We start from the raw sequence: 16053 nt of genomic DNA, 5'->3' as shown, positions 1-16053 counted from the left end.
AGTGGTGTCCTGGCTCAAGTGGTAGAGTGCTAGCCTTGAGCAAAAGAAGCTCAGAGACAGTGCCCAGGCCCTGAGTTCAAGCCCCAGGACTGGTAAAAAAAAAAAAAAGATTTCTTTGGTAAGACCAATCTTCTGCTTAAAAACATTTGCTTTCTGGGGCTGGGAAGGTGGCTCAGTGGTAGAGCGCTTGCCTTGCATGCCTAAGGCCCTGGGTTCGATTCCTCAGCACCACATAAGCAAAAAGAAAAAAAGCCGGAAGTGGCGCTGTTGCTCAAGTGGTAGAGCACTAGCCTTGAGCTGAAGAGCTGAAGGACAGTGCCCAGGCCCAGAGTTCAGGCCCCACGACCGGACCCCCAAAAAAAAAAAAAAGAAAAAAGCCAGAAGTGGTGCTGCAGCTCAAGTGGTAGAGTGCTAGCCTTGAGCTGAAGAGCTAAAGAGCTGAGGGACAGTGCCCAGGCCCAGAGTTCAGGCCCCACGACCAGACCCAAAAAACAACAACAAAAAATTTGCTTTCTGAATCCCCATCAAGTGTCCCCAGCAGAACCTGTTTCCCATCCCTGCCCTCAGGGCTGCTGGTCATTCCACTGAGCCTGAGGCAGGGTCCCTAATTATCTCTGATTCAAATCCTCTAGGCTTTGACAGTGTAGCCACCAGTTGGGAATGAACAAGAACAATGTTACCTAATCTAAGGTTACCCAGGCCTAGTCTCAGCTAAGACCTAGGAACCAGAACCTCTAATGCCTAGTTTTTTCTTTAATGCCCTGGGAAGATGTCCCCTCCCCACAACTCATTCCTCACAGATCAGAGTAACCAAAGGAAATAGTAGGGTAGTAGGCAGGACAGAGGAGCTAAACCAGCACACAAATGAAATACTTTCTTTATCGAGGGTGACCAACAAAAACCAAAAAGACCAAACATGTAAAATCCAGGGTACTAGAAATACAAACTCAACTTACTCAAATTCAAGCTTATCTAGACCCTGGTCACAAACCCTAGTGAGGTGCTTTTGAGCACCAAGTTAGGGATGGGAACAGGAGTGAGTCTGAGGCCAAGAGAAAGGGTGAGAGGACCTCCTAGGTCCTCTGGTATTCACCCCTCCACAGTGGTATCTCTACCTTCCCAATGACTGAAGACCTACCAGGCCCTGTCTTCTTGGACCCTACCCCACCTTGGCCAGGGCTTTGAAGGCCAATCCCAAGCGGTTTTACCCTCCCTTGCTCCACCTCACTTGCTCAGGCTTCTAGCCTCACTCTCCTCCTCCTCCTCCTCCACATTCTTGTCCATGATTAGTTAGCAGGTTAGGGTACTGTATAAGCCACAGTGAGGCTAGGGTCCAGGAGAGGTGGGGTGGAGATGGGATGAAGAGAAGAGAAGAGCTGTCCAAGGATCCTCTCTTCACGGGATCCCAAACTGTACAACCAGCTCCTCTTTTGCATCCACACGGATCTGAGAAAGTGCACTGTAGGCATAAGCAGCTATCCTGGAGACCTGAGAAAGAGGGGAGGAGAAGAACAGCCATGTGAGGAGGGAGAGGGATCCAGGGGGAAGGAAGAATAGGATGGTTATAGGAGGAATGGGATAGAAAAAAGGAAGGGATTACAGAGGACAGAAAACCATACAGTCAGGTACCGGGATGCATACTTATAATCCCACCATTCAGGAGGCTAAGGCAGGAACATCATAGGCTACAAAGACCTTATCTCAAAACCCAAGGGTTGCTGGGCTCCAATGGCTCACACCTATCTGTTCAGATCTGAGGAACAAGAAGCCAACCTAGGCAGCAAAGTCTGTGAAACACTTGATTTCCAATTAAGCACCAAGTGGGACTGGCTCAAGAGGTAGAGCAGTAGCCTAGAGACAAAAAGCTCAAGGAGGGGGGCTGGGAAGGTGGCTCAGTGGTAGAGCGCTTGCCTTGCATGCCTGAGGCCCTGGGTTCAATTCCTCAGCACCACATAAGCAAAAAAAAAGCCGGAAGTGGCCCTGTGTCTCAAGTGGTAGAGCGCTAGCCTTGAGCTGAATAGCTGAGGGACAGCACCGAGGCCCAGAGTTCAGGTCCCATGACTGCAAAAAAAAAAAAAAAAAAAAAAAAGCTCAAGGACAGTACCCAGGCACTGAGTTCAAGCCCCAGGACCAGCACAAAACAAAACAAAAACTCCAAGGGCAAGGGATGCAATTCATTGGTAGAATGCTTACCAAGCATATGCAAGATCCTACATTCAATCCCTAAAAACACCCACAAACATGGGGCTGGGAAGGTGGTTCAGTGGTAGAGCGCTTGCCTTGCATGCCTAAGGCCCTGGGTTCGATTCCTCAGCACCACATAAGCAAAAAGAAAAAAAGCCGGAAGTGGCGCTGTGGCTCAAGTGGTAGAGTGCTAGCCTTGAGCTGAAGAACTGAGGGACAGCGCCCAGGCCCAGAGTTCAGGCCCCACGACTGGACCCAAAACAAAAAACAAAAAAACAAAAACACCCACAAACATACACAGCCAAAGAGAAAGGCAGGGATGGGAAAGGCAGAAAAGAACAATCTAGAAGAATAAAGGTAGTGGGGAGAAACTGGAGAGGATTAAAAAAAAAGAAAGGGAATGGACTGGGCCAGCGGGCTACTCACTTCCTCTGTCACTATGGGCAGTATGGGAAGGGTGGAGTAGTCATGCTAGGGTTACTCACCTGCTGCAAGTCAGAGAAGGGGATGGGCTCGCTGGCCAGCACTTGATGGGGCTGGCTGGTGAGAGATGGTAGTGGTGGCAGCTTTTTCCAATGTGTGAGGCTGCTGCTTAGCACAGCCAAGCGGGTGCTGACCAACAGGAAGGAAATAAAGGGCAGTTAGGCCAGAGTCCAATCCAGCCCACACAAGCCTCATTCCCTCAGGCCAGGGAGCTCATTTTTACTCTGGGTTATACCTCCTTTAACCTGTACCCTACAGGGTGTCCTACTAAGACACCCAAGTGATTTGTTGTCAGTCTCTTGGCTATACACTAATGAAGCTGGAAATCGATGGAGAAGAGGGGAGGGCCCTGGCTGGCCTGTGCTCACCTGTACTGCCTTGCCCGGTCCATGTATTCATGCTGCTCCATGCCCTGGGAGTCTGCAGCAGATACATCGATGATGTTGCTTTGGAGAGAGGAGATAAGAGAACAAGCATGACAGAAGCCTCAGGGACAAACAGGACTCACTGCCATGTGCCAATGCCCCTAATGTCCCCACCTGCTGACTGAAGCAGGACAGAGTCCAGAGACACCTCTCACCACCCCCATATCTGGGGCTTGGGAGCCAGCATTCCAGCCCTGACTTGATCAGGGGAGCTCTGTTACAGGCCTGGTCCTGTGACTCTCACCTGGCTGTCTTGGCGAGGATGGAGGAGAGCAGGGCCTGCTCATCTGTGCGAGCAGAAGGCAGGCTGTGGTAGTTAGGCTCAGCTCCATTGAGGGCTTTGGTGGGGGGACTACCAGGGTCCAGCAGCAGCTTCCTCTCCTCTCGGTCCTAGGAGAGGTAAGAAGTCAGCCCCAGGACCTTTCTACTTTTTTTCTTTTTTTGTCGGTCATGGAGCGTGAGGGCGTTGAGGGCGCTGTCCCTCAGCTCTTCAGCTCACGGCTAGCACTCTAACCACTTGAGCCACAGCACCACTTCCAGTTTTCTGGTGGTTATTTGGAAATAAGGGTTTCAAACTTTTCTGCCCTGGCTGGCTTTGAACCGTGATCCTCAGATCTCAGCCTCCTGAGTTGCTAGGATTACAGGCATGAGCCACCAGCGCCCAGCCTTTCTACCTTTTTTATACTTTTATAATGAATATCCAAAGTACCCAACTTTATGGGATATCAGATAATACTCTGCCTGCCCTTGGGAGCTCAGCAGAGGTAGTGGTCTGGAATGCAGAGAGGCACAGGCAGACATTAAGCAATAGCCCTGAAGCTTCAAAAAACAGTCCCACACCTAGTGAAGGAACATTTGGGAGGGTAGAAGCAAGCAGAGTTGGGAAAATACCAACAAAGTTTAGTACAAATTTGTCATCCTTCATCTCCTGAACAAGGCCCTTCCAACAAGGCTGGCTGTCTGCAACCAAGATAGAAAGGCCCCAAGTGAGCAGGGGAAAGAAAGCAAGCCTAACCTCATCAGAGCCATTTCTCAGATTATCTTGGGGCAGAACCCCCCAGCCTTTGGGTCACATACAAATGTGTTCCCTTCTTTAGAGCAGATCCTTTCTCTCAGGTGTTCACCTTCCTGTCCTCCAGTGCTTTTTACTTTTGTCGGTCATGGGGCCTGAACTCTGGGACTGGGCACCGTCCCTCAGCTATTCAACTCAAGGCTAGTGTTCTAACACTTGAGCCACAGTGCCACTTCCAGCCTTTTCTGCTTATGTGGTGCCGAGGAATCGAACCCAGGGCCTCATGCATACAAGGTAAGCACTCTACCACTGAGCCACCTTCCCAGCCCTCCTCTAGTGCTTTGTATGTGACTCCTGGACTGCAAGAGTGAGTATGAACACTGGAGCTGTTCCCTCCCTTCCTAAATCATACCACTTTAAATGTGGCCTGAGCGACCTTTTATTTTTAGTAGTCCTGTTACTACTAGCATGAACAATCACAACCTCCAGAACCAAACCAAGTGTCCCTAGTCCTACATAACTAACTGTCTCTTTCCCTGTCTTGTTTCAGACTCTTGTTCTAATGTATTATTTTCTGGATGCAATTCTATCTTGAACCACTCAGGTGCAAATCCCTGCTGGCTTTGTATCAATTGGATAAACTAACTTGCTCCGCGTCTTTCCAAGCCATAAAGCGCTTAGGACAAAGCTGAGGATGGGGAAGAGGGGAATCCTGGCTAAGACTGACTCACCAACCTTAAGTGCCAGATTACCAGATTTAATGCTCCCCTCAGGATGGTCTCATTTTCTTTTTTTGCTAGTCCTGGGGCTTGAACTCTGGTTCAACTTCTTTTTCTCAAGGCTAGCACTCTACCACTTGAGGCAGAGTGCCACTTTCAGCTTTTTCTGTGTATGTGGTACTGGGGAATCAAACCCAAGGCTTCATGCATGTGAGGCAAGTACTCTACCACTAATCCACATTCCCAGCCTCTGTCTCAGTTTCTACCACAGACTTCCCTATTGCAGAAGCATGCCCAAAACTTGCCTTACAGAAGGCTGCTTCCTCTAGTCAGACCCAGCCTTTTCTTGCTCTTCCTCCTTCAAGCCTGTGGCTGGAGTCACCAACTCATTTGATCCAATTCACTATAGCATAAGAAGCCATAAGCTTCTGTCCCATTACATCTAAACTCCCAGATACTTTGTCTTCCTTCTCACTATTAAAGGGCCAGAGAGACGAACTTGCTTGCCAAAGACGAAACTCTCTAAGGAAAGCTGGTTCATACTGAGGTCCCAGTTTGCTTCCTGTAATAGCAGTCCTTCCCCTAATCCTGCTTCTGACATATCCTCCTCTAAGATGGTTTCTCCTCTTAGGGTTCAAGAATAAGGTTATCACCCTGACTCCATAAGAGGCCTTGCTACCCCTTTGATAGTAAAACAAATATCTCATAGCCAAAGCATGAGTGGAGCAAGGAGTAGATTGTCACACCAAAGCTTGTTCTTGAGTCAGGATTCACTGTGTACCTTAACACAGACTTTTTTTTTTCCTTTTTGGTTGGTTGTGGGGCTTGAACTCTGGTCTTGGGCCCTTTCCCTGTGCTCTTCAACTCAAAGCGAGCACTCTACCCCTTGAGCCACAGCACCGCTTCTAGTTTTCTAATGGTTTACTGGAGATAAGTCTCACAGACTTTCCTGCCCGGGCTGGCTTTGAACAGTGATCCTCAAATCTCAGCCTCCTAAGTAGCTAGGATTACAGGCGTGAGCCACCGGCACCGAGCTTTAGCACAGACTTATATGTAACCTTTCTATACTGACCACCTGGTCTCTGGACATAGCTAGAAGAGACAACTTGGCCCAACAGATAAGGCACATGACTTGGCAGCAGAACATCCCAGCTAGGGCACTTCTCAGGTTGGCCAACTCACTTAGCCTCTGTAAATTTTCCCTCACCTTTAGCTAGACATAATCCATATAACAGATGATTGGCAATGAGTCAAATGAGGTAACTGGAAAGGCTATACTATGAAACTTAAAAACTCTTGGGGTTGGGAAGGTGGCTCAGTGGTAAGAGCGCTTGCCTTGCATGCTCGAGGCCCTGGGTTCGATTCCTCTGCACCACATAAGCAAAAAGAAAAAAGCCAGAAGTGGCGCTGTGGCTCAAGTGTTAGAGCACTAGCCTTGAGCTGAAGAGCTGAAGGACAGCACCCAGGCCCAGAGTTCAGGCCCCACAAGTGGACCCCCCCCCCCAAAAAATCTGAACACTGGGGCTGGGAACGTGGCTTAGTGGTAGAGTGCTTGCCTAGCATGCATGAAGCCCTGCGTTCTATTCCACAGTACCACATACACAGAAAAAGCCATAAGTGGTGCTGTGGCTCAAGTGGTAGGGAGCTAGCCGTGAGCAAAAGAAGTTCAGGGACAATGCCTAGACCCTGAGTTCAAACCCTAGGAGTGGCATAAATAAAATAGAAAAAAAAAAACTTTGAACACTATGATTTGCTGTATACATAAAGAGGCGGTGGTGAGAGTAGCATGCTAAGGGACTGGTAAGGAAATGAAGAAGGTCTTCTGGGACAGTGAATGGTTATGGCCTTTGTCAGGAGACCTCAAATCACTCCCATTGTATGCAAGTAAGAAATAGAAAGTCCAGCTGGGTGCCGGTGGCTCATGCCTGTAATCCTAGCTACTCAGGAGGCTAAGATCCGAGGATCGAGGTTCAAAGCCAGCCCTGGCAGGAAAGTCCATGAGATTCTTATCTCCAATAAACCACTAGAAAATCGGAAGTGGCTCAAGCGGTAGAGCACTCAACTTGAGCTGAAGAGCTGAGGGACAGCGCCCAAGCCCAGAGTTCAAGCCCCATGACCAACAATAAATAAATAAACAAATAAAGTTATTCTTTCTCAAAAACATGAATTCTTACTTCTTGTAAGTCAGCAGTAGTATGCTTTAAGAGACATGGGGCTGGGAAGCGGCTCAGTGGTAGAGCGCTTCCCTTGCATGCATGAGGCCCTGGGTTCGATTCCTCAGCACCACATAAGCAAAAAGAAAAAAGCCAGAAGTGGTGCTGTGGCTCAAGTGGTAGAGCGCTAGCCTTGAGCTGAATAGCTGAGGGACAGCGCCCAGGCCCAGAGTTCAGGCCCCATGACCGGACCCCAAAAAAAAAAAAAGAGACAATTACCCACAATGCCACAGATCTCCCATTAAGCCAGAATATAGCTGTTTCTTTCTCTGACAGGCTAAGATGAAATAAGAGGTACTGGCCATGAGACAAGGAACAGGACATCCGGGTATGTAGGTGTGTTTTTTGGATGTTTTGAAAGTTGACATCAGAAGACATTCATGCCTCCAACACAAATAGCACTTGACTGAGCTTAAGTCCTTAAGCCAAAATACCTTCAACAGGGAAAGAATAACTTCCTAAGTATCAGTGATATACAATCTACTTCTGTGATATTATTTCTTGTGAAGACTACAAGCTGGGGGCTGGGAAGGTGGCTCAGTGATAGAGCGCTTGCCTTGCATGCCTGAGGTCCTGGGTTCAATTCCTCAGCACCACATAAGCAAAAAGAAAAAAGCCGGAAGTGGCGCTTTGGCTCAAGTGGTAGAGCGCTAGCTTTGAGCTGAAGAGCTGAGGGACAGTGCCCAGGCCCAGAGTTCAGGCCCCACGACCGGAACTGTGGTTCAAAGCTAGCCTGGGAAAGAAACTCCCTGATACTCATCTCCAATAAATTACTCAGAAAAAGCTGGAAGGGGTGCTGGTAGAGCGCTAGCCTTGAGCACAACAAGGCTCAGGGACAACACTCAGGCCCTGAGTTCAAGCCTCAGGATCAGCAAAATAAAAGACAGCTGGGAATGTGGTTTAGTGGTAGAGTGATTGCCTAGCATGCATGAAGCCCTGGATTCAATTCCTCAGTACCACATACACAGAAAAATTCTAAAGTGATGCTGTGGCTCAGAATGGTAGAGTGCTATCCTTGAGCAAAAAGCTCAAGGACAGTGTCCAGGTTCTGAGTTCAAGGCCCAGGACTAGTAAAAAAATAAATAAAAAATGACTGTGAGCTACTGGATGAGACTATTTTACTTGCCTCTGTGCTTACTATGTCAAAAAAAAAAAAAAAAAAGGTGAGTGGCCAGCAGCTTGAAAATTCACCCTTGGAAAGATCTCCTCCTAAAGGGTGATCAAGCCAGGCAGGGCAGGAATTGAAGGGTGGAGAGTAGTTAGACTGTATGAAGGGGAAGAGAGAATTTAAAAACAGGACACGGACACATCTCCAATATAACCTTTCACGCGTTTTTAAGGCAAGCACTCTGTTTAGAGGAACCTTCAAGCACCCTCAAGGGTCTGAAGAGAAGACAGGACAACTCAGAAGCAAGTAACTTTCCCCAGCCAATTTATTTTTCCCTAACAGCCAAAACTACCTTCCAGTTAATGCTTCCCCAACAAATGCCCACACATCCTGATGTCCTCGCTGCATTCTTAAATTCAGTAGTCAACTCCAATGCCATCAACTCCGACATCGAAGCAGCGGTGACTTTATGTCTCTGACTCTAGGAAAAGTAGCTACACAAATTCTCGATTCATTTAAGTAGACGTAGAGCCTCAAGTTTACCCACCTCTACAATGGATTCGCAAACCCCGCTAATACAGCAAACGAGGTGGGGGGAGTACTTCCCAGGGACCTAGGCAGGGAGTCCAGAACAGACTGGGGACAGGGGAGAATAAAGGGGAGTTGGCGAGTGAGATATCCGGCTGCCTGCATTACCCCGGGAGAGGAGTGTAGACCTGGAGCTTTAATAGGCTAGCCAAGCTTGGCGTTCCCCCCGCCCCCCCCCCCCCCCCCCCCCCCCGCTCCCGTAGTCTGTCCCCTTTAGGCCTCCGTACTCGGTGAGCTCTGCAGTCCGTCTACTCTCTGTAGGTTTTTTTCCTCCTAGGCCCCAAGCGCCCAAGAGTCAAAACCCTCACTCCCGAGCCCCGTGTGCCGCGCACCTGGTCCGAATCCTCGTTTTCGCTGCTGTAGCAGCACCCCATGGCCGGGGTCGGGCCGGGCGCTCAGGCGGCGCCGTGGAGGGACGGTGTCCGTCAGGAGCCCTTCCGGTCACATGACCCGCGGCCGACGCTCGCCAGCAGCCACCCGCTCCCCTCCCCCAGTTTACCCAGTCCCGGAGCCGCAGAGGCGCCGCTGCCAAACCCCGACTTCCGGCCCCGCCTCTAGTCACGTGGACACCACCAACCAATAGAGAAGGTGCACCCTGCGGGCCGCGGCAGAACACGTGATGCGAAGGAAGGGAGGGGCCTATCACATGACTCTCCTCTTCCCAGTTGCCTGCTTGTTTTGCTGTACCGCCGGATTGGATTTATGCCTCCGCACTTGATTCGCACCCTCAGCCCACCTTCTAGTTCCTGAGCGCGGGTTTTCGCCACCATAGTGGCCCTCTTGTGAATTTGTGCGTTGTGATCACACACCTTTTTAGTCCAGTGAGCAGAGCCATCCCAAATGTTATGCCCTGTTCCATACACCACGTGAGGAGCGCGCGCGCACACACACACACGCACACACACACGCCCGCCGGACACGCGCTCGCGCACGCGCGCACACACACACACACACACACACACACACACACGCACGCCCGCCGGATGCTCGATGCCTTAGTCCGCGAGTAGATTGGGCCTTCTTCCTTATATAAGCTGAAAAAGCACCACGTCTCGACCTCCTTGCTCACGGGCTTTTGCCTTCAGTCTTGCCTTTTTACAGCAGCCATTGAAATCTAGCACGTAAAGATGCCCATCCAGTCTTCCCATGTCTCCCTTGTCCATGGACACAGTTCCAAATTATATATTGTCTGGAAACTCTCTCATTCTATGGCAATGAGGTGGAGTGGCACAGGGAAATATGTGACAGTTTTGTGAGTGACATCCTGTACTTTGCACCTGTGGCCTGGGATACTTTCCTCCCCCTTAGTGAGAGCAAGTGTGTTGGGGGGATGTATATGATGTGTATATGATGTATATTCCCCCCCCCCCCCCGCCCCCTTCCAGTCCTGAGGAAGTCTGGGCTTGGGCACTGTCCCTGAGCTTATTTTGCTCAAGGCTAGTACTCTACCACTTGAGCCACAGCACAACTTCGGCTTTTTCTGTGTATGTGGTACTGAGGACTCGAACCCAGGGCTTCATGCATGCCAGGCAAGCACTCTACCACTGAGCCACATTCCCAGCCCTAATGTGTACTTCTGATTGTCTTCTCTGACCCAATTCTGTATCTCTAATTCTATCTGCTTAATCCTGATATACTACCATTCGCTCAAGTATTAAATCCATAAGTATTTACTATTACATGCCACCTAATATTCTATCTGAATAGACAGCCATTCAGAAAACTGCAAATAACTTGTATCCACGGAGCATCTAACCTAGTGATCACAGTACCTATATTCTCTTGTTCCTGGGCCAGTTTCTTCTACCAAACTTGGAGTTCTTGGAGGACAGGAAGACACTAGACTGTTCTGTTACCCAAGCCTTAACACTTGCTTAGAGAAATTTGAATTTTGAATTAAGTTACAATCTCTCCACTACTATGGCTCAGACTAACCCTTATGCCCTGAACCAAGGGACTGAAGAAGAGACCAGCCCTAGAAGCACTTGTTTCTCATCAAATCAAGACTCTGGAGTTCTGTGCATATGTGTGTGTGTGTGTGTGTGTTGGTTGTGGTTGTGGTGGTGTTTTGCCAGTCCTGGACTTGAACACAGGGCTTGGGCACTGTCTCTGAGCTTCTTTTGCTCAAGGCTGCCACTCTACCACCTGAGCCAAAGCACCACTTCTGGCTTTTTCTGTTTATGTTGTACTCAGGAATTGAACCCAGGGCTTCATACATGCTAGGCAAGCACTCTACCACTATGCCACATTCCCAGACCAAGAGTTGTTTCGGGGGATTTCTTTTTAGGTTTTGTCATGGGGGAAGGTTGTTTGTTTTTTTTGTGGTATTGTGGGTTTGAACTCAAGGCCTTGGGCCAAGAGCTCAATTACCCCAGCCCTTCTGTTAAGATTTTTGAAGGGTAGGCAGCAGCTTGAGCTTGTCCCTGGTTCTGGTAACTTGAACTGCAAGTCTCAGGTAACAATAGCAGCTTCAGCATCAATAATTGAAAGCAGATACAGCCTCCTGTCTCAGGGTTATTTCCTTCAAAGACTTCCCCTCCTGTCCTGTTCTCCCATCTTCCCTAAGCAGGAGCCTGCACTCCAGGTAAGCAGAGCCCTTGAGCTTCCAGCCAGGTAAGCAGGGTCTTATGGGTCCTTAACATCAGTTCACGGCCACCACCACTCACCTATTCAAATCTTAACACTCTCACTCCTTGTTTGTCCTATACCAAGGAGGCCTACCAGGTCACATGAGGTCTAGAATATAGGAGAGGAGAGGGAAACCATCCCCCTTAGTGAGGGAAGCATGTGGTATGTGGATATGTATGCATATAAATTGAATCATAAAGGAAATTCTGGGAGCACAGGGGAAGAGGGGGATTCAATAGAGGGGATATAGATCTGGAGAACAAGTACAGAATCAAGAACTCTTTCCACCTGCAGGGACAACTCCTGAGGTGGGAAAGATGGTATCCTAAGGCCTATTGTTTTATTTTTGGAGAGAGTATATGTAGTTCAGGTTGGCATCAAATTCAAGATCCTCTTCCCTTTGCCTCCAAATACTGGGACTACAGGTGTGCATACCATATCAGACCTATATAAGGTGTTTTTGTTGCTTTTTACTGAGATTGAGTACATCAGTGAGGGGTTTCTGACTACACAACATAGTATGAATACTGGGTCAGAGAAGACCAGTTAGGAACTATGGAGAAGAAATGCCAGGAAAAACTGATGAAAGAAGATATAAAGAAGAGGTGACATGGGCTGGGAAGGTGGCTCAGTGGTAGAGCGCTTGCCTTGCATGCTCAAGGCCCTGGATTCGATTCCTCAGCACCACATAAGCAAAAAGAAAAAAGCCGGAAGTGGTGCTGTGGCTCAAGTTGTAGAGTGCTAGCCTTGAGCTGAAGAGCTGAGGGACACCGCCCAGGCCCAGAGTTCAGGCCCCACGACCGGACCAAAAAAAAGAAGAGGTGACATTAGGAGAAAAGAGAAAAGCGCTGGGAGAACAATGTGTAGATGGATCCAAAGGCCAATACCCTGCCTAATGTGGACAGTATGGAATCCTAAAAAAGCACATAGGCTGGGCTGGGAATGTGGCTTAGTGGTAGAGTGTGTGCCTAGCATGCATGAAGCCCTGGGTTTGATTTTTCAGTACCACATACACATACAAGCTGGAAATTGTGTCATGGCTCAAGTGGCAGAGTGGTAGCCTTGAGCAAAAGAAGCTCAGGGACAGTGCCCACGTCCTGAGTTCAAGCCCCAGGGCTGGCAAAAAAAAAAAAAAGTACAAAGGCTGGGAATCATCCAATCTAGACTCAAATCCCAGTTGTATTATGTGACTGCTCAAAACACAGCCTTTTCTGAACCATGGTTTATAAATAAGAACACAGTAATTTCTACTAATGAAGGCTGCAAAGATGACACTCTGTGCATCACCTCTCTAACAGTTTTTTTTTTTTTTTGGGTCTGGTTGTGGGGCCTGAACTCTGGGCCTGGGCCCTGTCCCTCAGCTCTTCAGCTCAAGGCTAGTGCTCTACCACTTGAGCCACAGCACCACTTCCGGCTTTTTTCTTTTTGCTTACGTGGTGCTGAGGAATCGAACCCAGGGCCTCATGCATGCAAGGCAAGCGTTCTACCACTGAGCTACCTTCCCAGCCCCTCTAACAGTTTTTTAAAAAGCAAGGGAAAAAATAGTGGAGGTGGGTCTTCCTGTCTCCCTCTACCCGCAGGGTCCAGGTACAGACCATGTCCCCTGCTATTGCACTGGCGTTCCTGCCACTGGTGGTGACATTGCTGGTGCGATACCGGCACCACTTCAAGTTGTTGGTGCGCACAGTCTTGCTGAGGAGCTTCAGAGACTGCCTGTCAGGACTGCGGATTGAGGAACGGGCCTTCAGCTATGTGCTCACCCACGCCCTTCCTGGGGACCCTAGCCACATCCTCACTACTCTGGACCACTGGAGCAGCCACTGCGAGTACCTGAGCCACATGGGGCCTATCAAAGGTCAGTTCCCCCTTCCCTAATCTTCTGCTTCAGGAAGTACTCCTAAGAAGGTAGAGGAAGTTCTGAGATCTGACTGTCTTAGTACTGGATGAATTGTACAGGTTCATGTCCATTTTTATTCTTGTTCTTCCCTGGAAATAAGGGGTCTTGACTAAGTCATTCATTCCCCCAGCAAACACCTATTGCCACCTCTTTTGTATGAGGCAGCTGCTAAGGAAAGGAGGCAGAGGCTACAGAGAAGTGCCAGACAAATGCTGACCTGAGGGACAGAATCTAGGGGAGGGGCTGGGAATGTGGTCTAGTGGTAGAGTGCTTGCCTCTCATGCATGAAGCCCTGGGTTTGATTCCTCAGTACCACATACAGAAAAATGCTGAAAGTGACACTGTGGCTCAAATGGTAGAGCACTAGCTTTGAGAAAAAGAAGCTCAGGGACAGTGTCCAGGCCTTGAGTTCTAGCTCCAGGACCGACGAGAGAGAGAGAGAGAGAGAGAGAGACAGAGACAGAGACAGAGACAGAGACAGAGAGAGCGCCAGGTACTGGTGACTCATGCCTGTAATCCTAGCTACTCAGGAGGTTGAGATCTGAAAATCACAGTTCAAAGCCAGCCCAGGAGGAACGAACGTCCACGAGATTCTTATTTCCAATAAACCCCATAAGTGGTGCAGTGGCTCAAGTGGTAGAGCGCTGTTAGCCTTGAACTGAAGAGCTCAGGGACAGCACCTAAGCTCAGAGGTCAAGCCCCACCATTCTCTCTTTCACACACACACACACACACATATCTAGGAAATAACATAGCTTTTTTAGTAACTACTTGTGTCTAAGTCTTCCTTACCACAGCAATGTCCACACATGATTCAGGATAACTATCTACTTAACTATTTATCTCAGTCTTATAGTTTTCAGCACAAGGGCTTTAGCCTTATTTAAACTCATCCAATTCTAAGATCAGGCACATTCAATGAACAGGCCACAGAGAAGAGCTTAGAGCTGTAGCTGGGAAGCTAAGATTTGATCTGGTCCAAGAAGATCCTGAATGCCAAGTTCAGTCCCAAATGCCTTTAGGATCATGACAGCCAGCTTGACAGGGTTAGATCTGAGGCAGATTTCTACACTGGACTAGGTCCATGAGAAGCAGGACCCCAGCTAGGTGGGGGCTGTAGGAAGCAGGTAGGAATCTCAAATCACTTTTCATCAAGGGCCCTATATCCATTTCTGTTACAACCCACCTTGTGCCTCTTAACCCGCAGCCGCCAACCAGGAGCGAGGCAGTAATGGAGACCAGACCAGAGCACGGAATTTAGATTTGGGTATCAAGGGACTTGTAGCCTCCCGACAGCTTCAGAACCCAAGGTTCCATTAACCAAGGTTTTTATTGGTTTCCTATAGGGAAGCACGTGCAGAAAGTAAGATTTAAACGTGTGACAATATTTTATATACAAGTGGTAGGAGAACACTTTATCTTGTGAATGACAGCTAAGCAGTAAACAGCTTATAATTTGCATAACTCTTCGTCTACCCTCAAGCTTCCATGCAGTTTAGAGTGGAATTAACCCACACCCAGGATAGACTTGAATTCCTGTTAAGTTAGGACTGATTGACCTTTCCATGAAGCTCTTAGTGTTCTGAGAGTATGGTGGGAGAAGGCTTTACAAACTCCCAATCCTTTTGGGTCTCACAGCTTGGCTTTTCAGGCTCTCACACATTTCCTTACCCCACAGGTCAGATCGTGATGAGGCTGGTGGAGGAGAAGGCCCCTGCTCATGTGCTGGAGTTGGGCACCTTCTGTGGTTACTCCACATTGCTTATTGCTCGTGCCCTGCCCCCTGGGAGTCGCCTTCTCACTGTGGAACGTGACCCGCGCACGGCAGCAGTGGCTGAAAAACTCATCCGCCTGGCTGGCTTTGATGAGCACATGGTCAGCATCCCCATCTCCCCAACTCTGATCCCTTCTGTCATCCCCAGGCCTTGTCTTAGCCAGACCTTCTTTGTGGGAAACTCCAGTTCCACTTAGGTAACTGTGATCTTGGAGGGTACATGACTTCCTACCTTCCTGCCCCCCAAGTCATTTACACTTCTTTCCTTCTGGATGACAAAAGCAGCAGCTAATTGTTTTCAGAATCTTTATTAGTTCCTTCAGCTAATGCATGTGCCCTCTGAAGCTCAGCTTCTTTGTGGAAATGGAAATCACAATATGGTCTGCACATCTTGAGTTCTGGACTTCTTGGGCCTGAGAGGAAAGCATTTCCCTCCCACCCTCACTCCAGCTCTTCTCTCCCTACAGGTAGAGCTCATCACAGGCAGCTCAGAGGAAGTGATCCCCAAACTGAGAGCTCAACACCAGCTGAGCCGGGCAGACCTGGTGCTTCTAGCACATCGGCCTCGATACTACTTGCGGGACCTGCAGCTGCTGGAGGCTCATGCGCTGCTGCCAGCTGGTGCCACTGTGTTGGCTGACCACGTGCTCTTCCCTGGTGCACCCAGATTCCTACAGTATGCTAAGAGCTGTGGCCGCTATCGCTGCCGCCTCCACCATACTGGTCTTCCAGACTTCCCTGCCATTAAGGATGGCATAGCCCAGCTCACCTATGCTGGACCTGGCTGAGGTCCAGGACCAGGGGTATTTTCTGATGCACCCCACCCCCACCCAAGAAAAGACCTCAGAATCTCCCTTTCCCTTCCTGTTTGGAAACCAATACAAGCGAGGCTCAGGGCTAAAGAGGTTCTCTTCCCAACTTTGCCCCCTTCAGCCTCCACATGACCTGAAGTGTCAATCTTTTTTTTTTTTTTTTTCCCCGCCAGTCCTGGGGCTTGAACTCAGGGCCTGGGTACTGTCCCT

At 49.1% G+C, this 16053-nt stretch overlaps 2 protein-coding genes across 2 annotated transcripts in view; one reads left to right on the top strand and one right to left on the bottom strand.

Moving 5' to 3' along the window:
• The window catches only part of LOC122114354 (transmembrane O-methyltransferase homolog), a 42569-nt gene that overhangs the window by 26273 nt on the left and 243 nt on the right, over nt 1-16053 (top strand). The window contains 3 exon segments of the mRNA XM_042687463.1: nt 14936-14986; nt 14988-15132; nt 15499-15981. Coding sequence (XP_042543397.1) covers nt 14936-14986; nt 14988-15132; nt 15499-15819 — 517 coding nt within the window. The 3' untranslated portion in view covers nt 15820-15981.
• Lamtor1 (late endosomal/lysosomal adaptor, MAPK and MTOR activator 1) lies at nt 862-9251 on the bottom strand. Its single transcript, XM_042687426.1, has 5 exons — nt 9065-9251; nt 3337-3482; nt 3036-3113; nt 2670-2796; nt 862-1488 (listed from the first exon to the last, which is right to left on the bottom strand). The coding sequence occupies exons 1-5, from the start codon at nt 9104-9106 to the stop codon at nt 1396-1398; spliced, it is 486 nt and encodes a 161-aa protein (XP_042543360.1). The 5' UTR covers nt 9107-9251; the 3' UTR covers nt 862-1395.

Source organism: Dipodomys spectabilis, unplaced genomic scaffold, assembly GCF_019054845.1.
Source record: "Dipodomys spectabilis isolate Male_0828 unplaced genomic scaffold, ASM1905484v1 ptg000003l, whole genome shotgun sequence".
NCBI classification, from domain to species: domain Eukaryota; kingdom Metazoa; phylum Chordata; class Mammalia; order Rodentia; family Heteromyidae; genus Dipodomys; species Dipodomys spectabilis.
The sequence above is the reverse complement of the archived record's forward strand: the minus strand, read 5'-3'. Positions and strand labels throughout refer to the sequence as shown.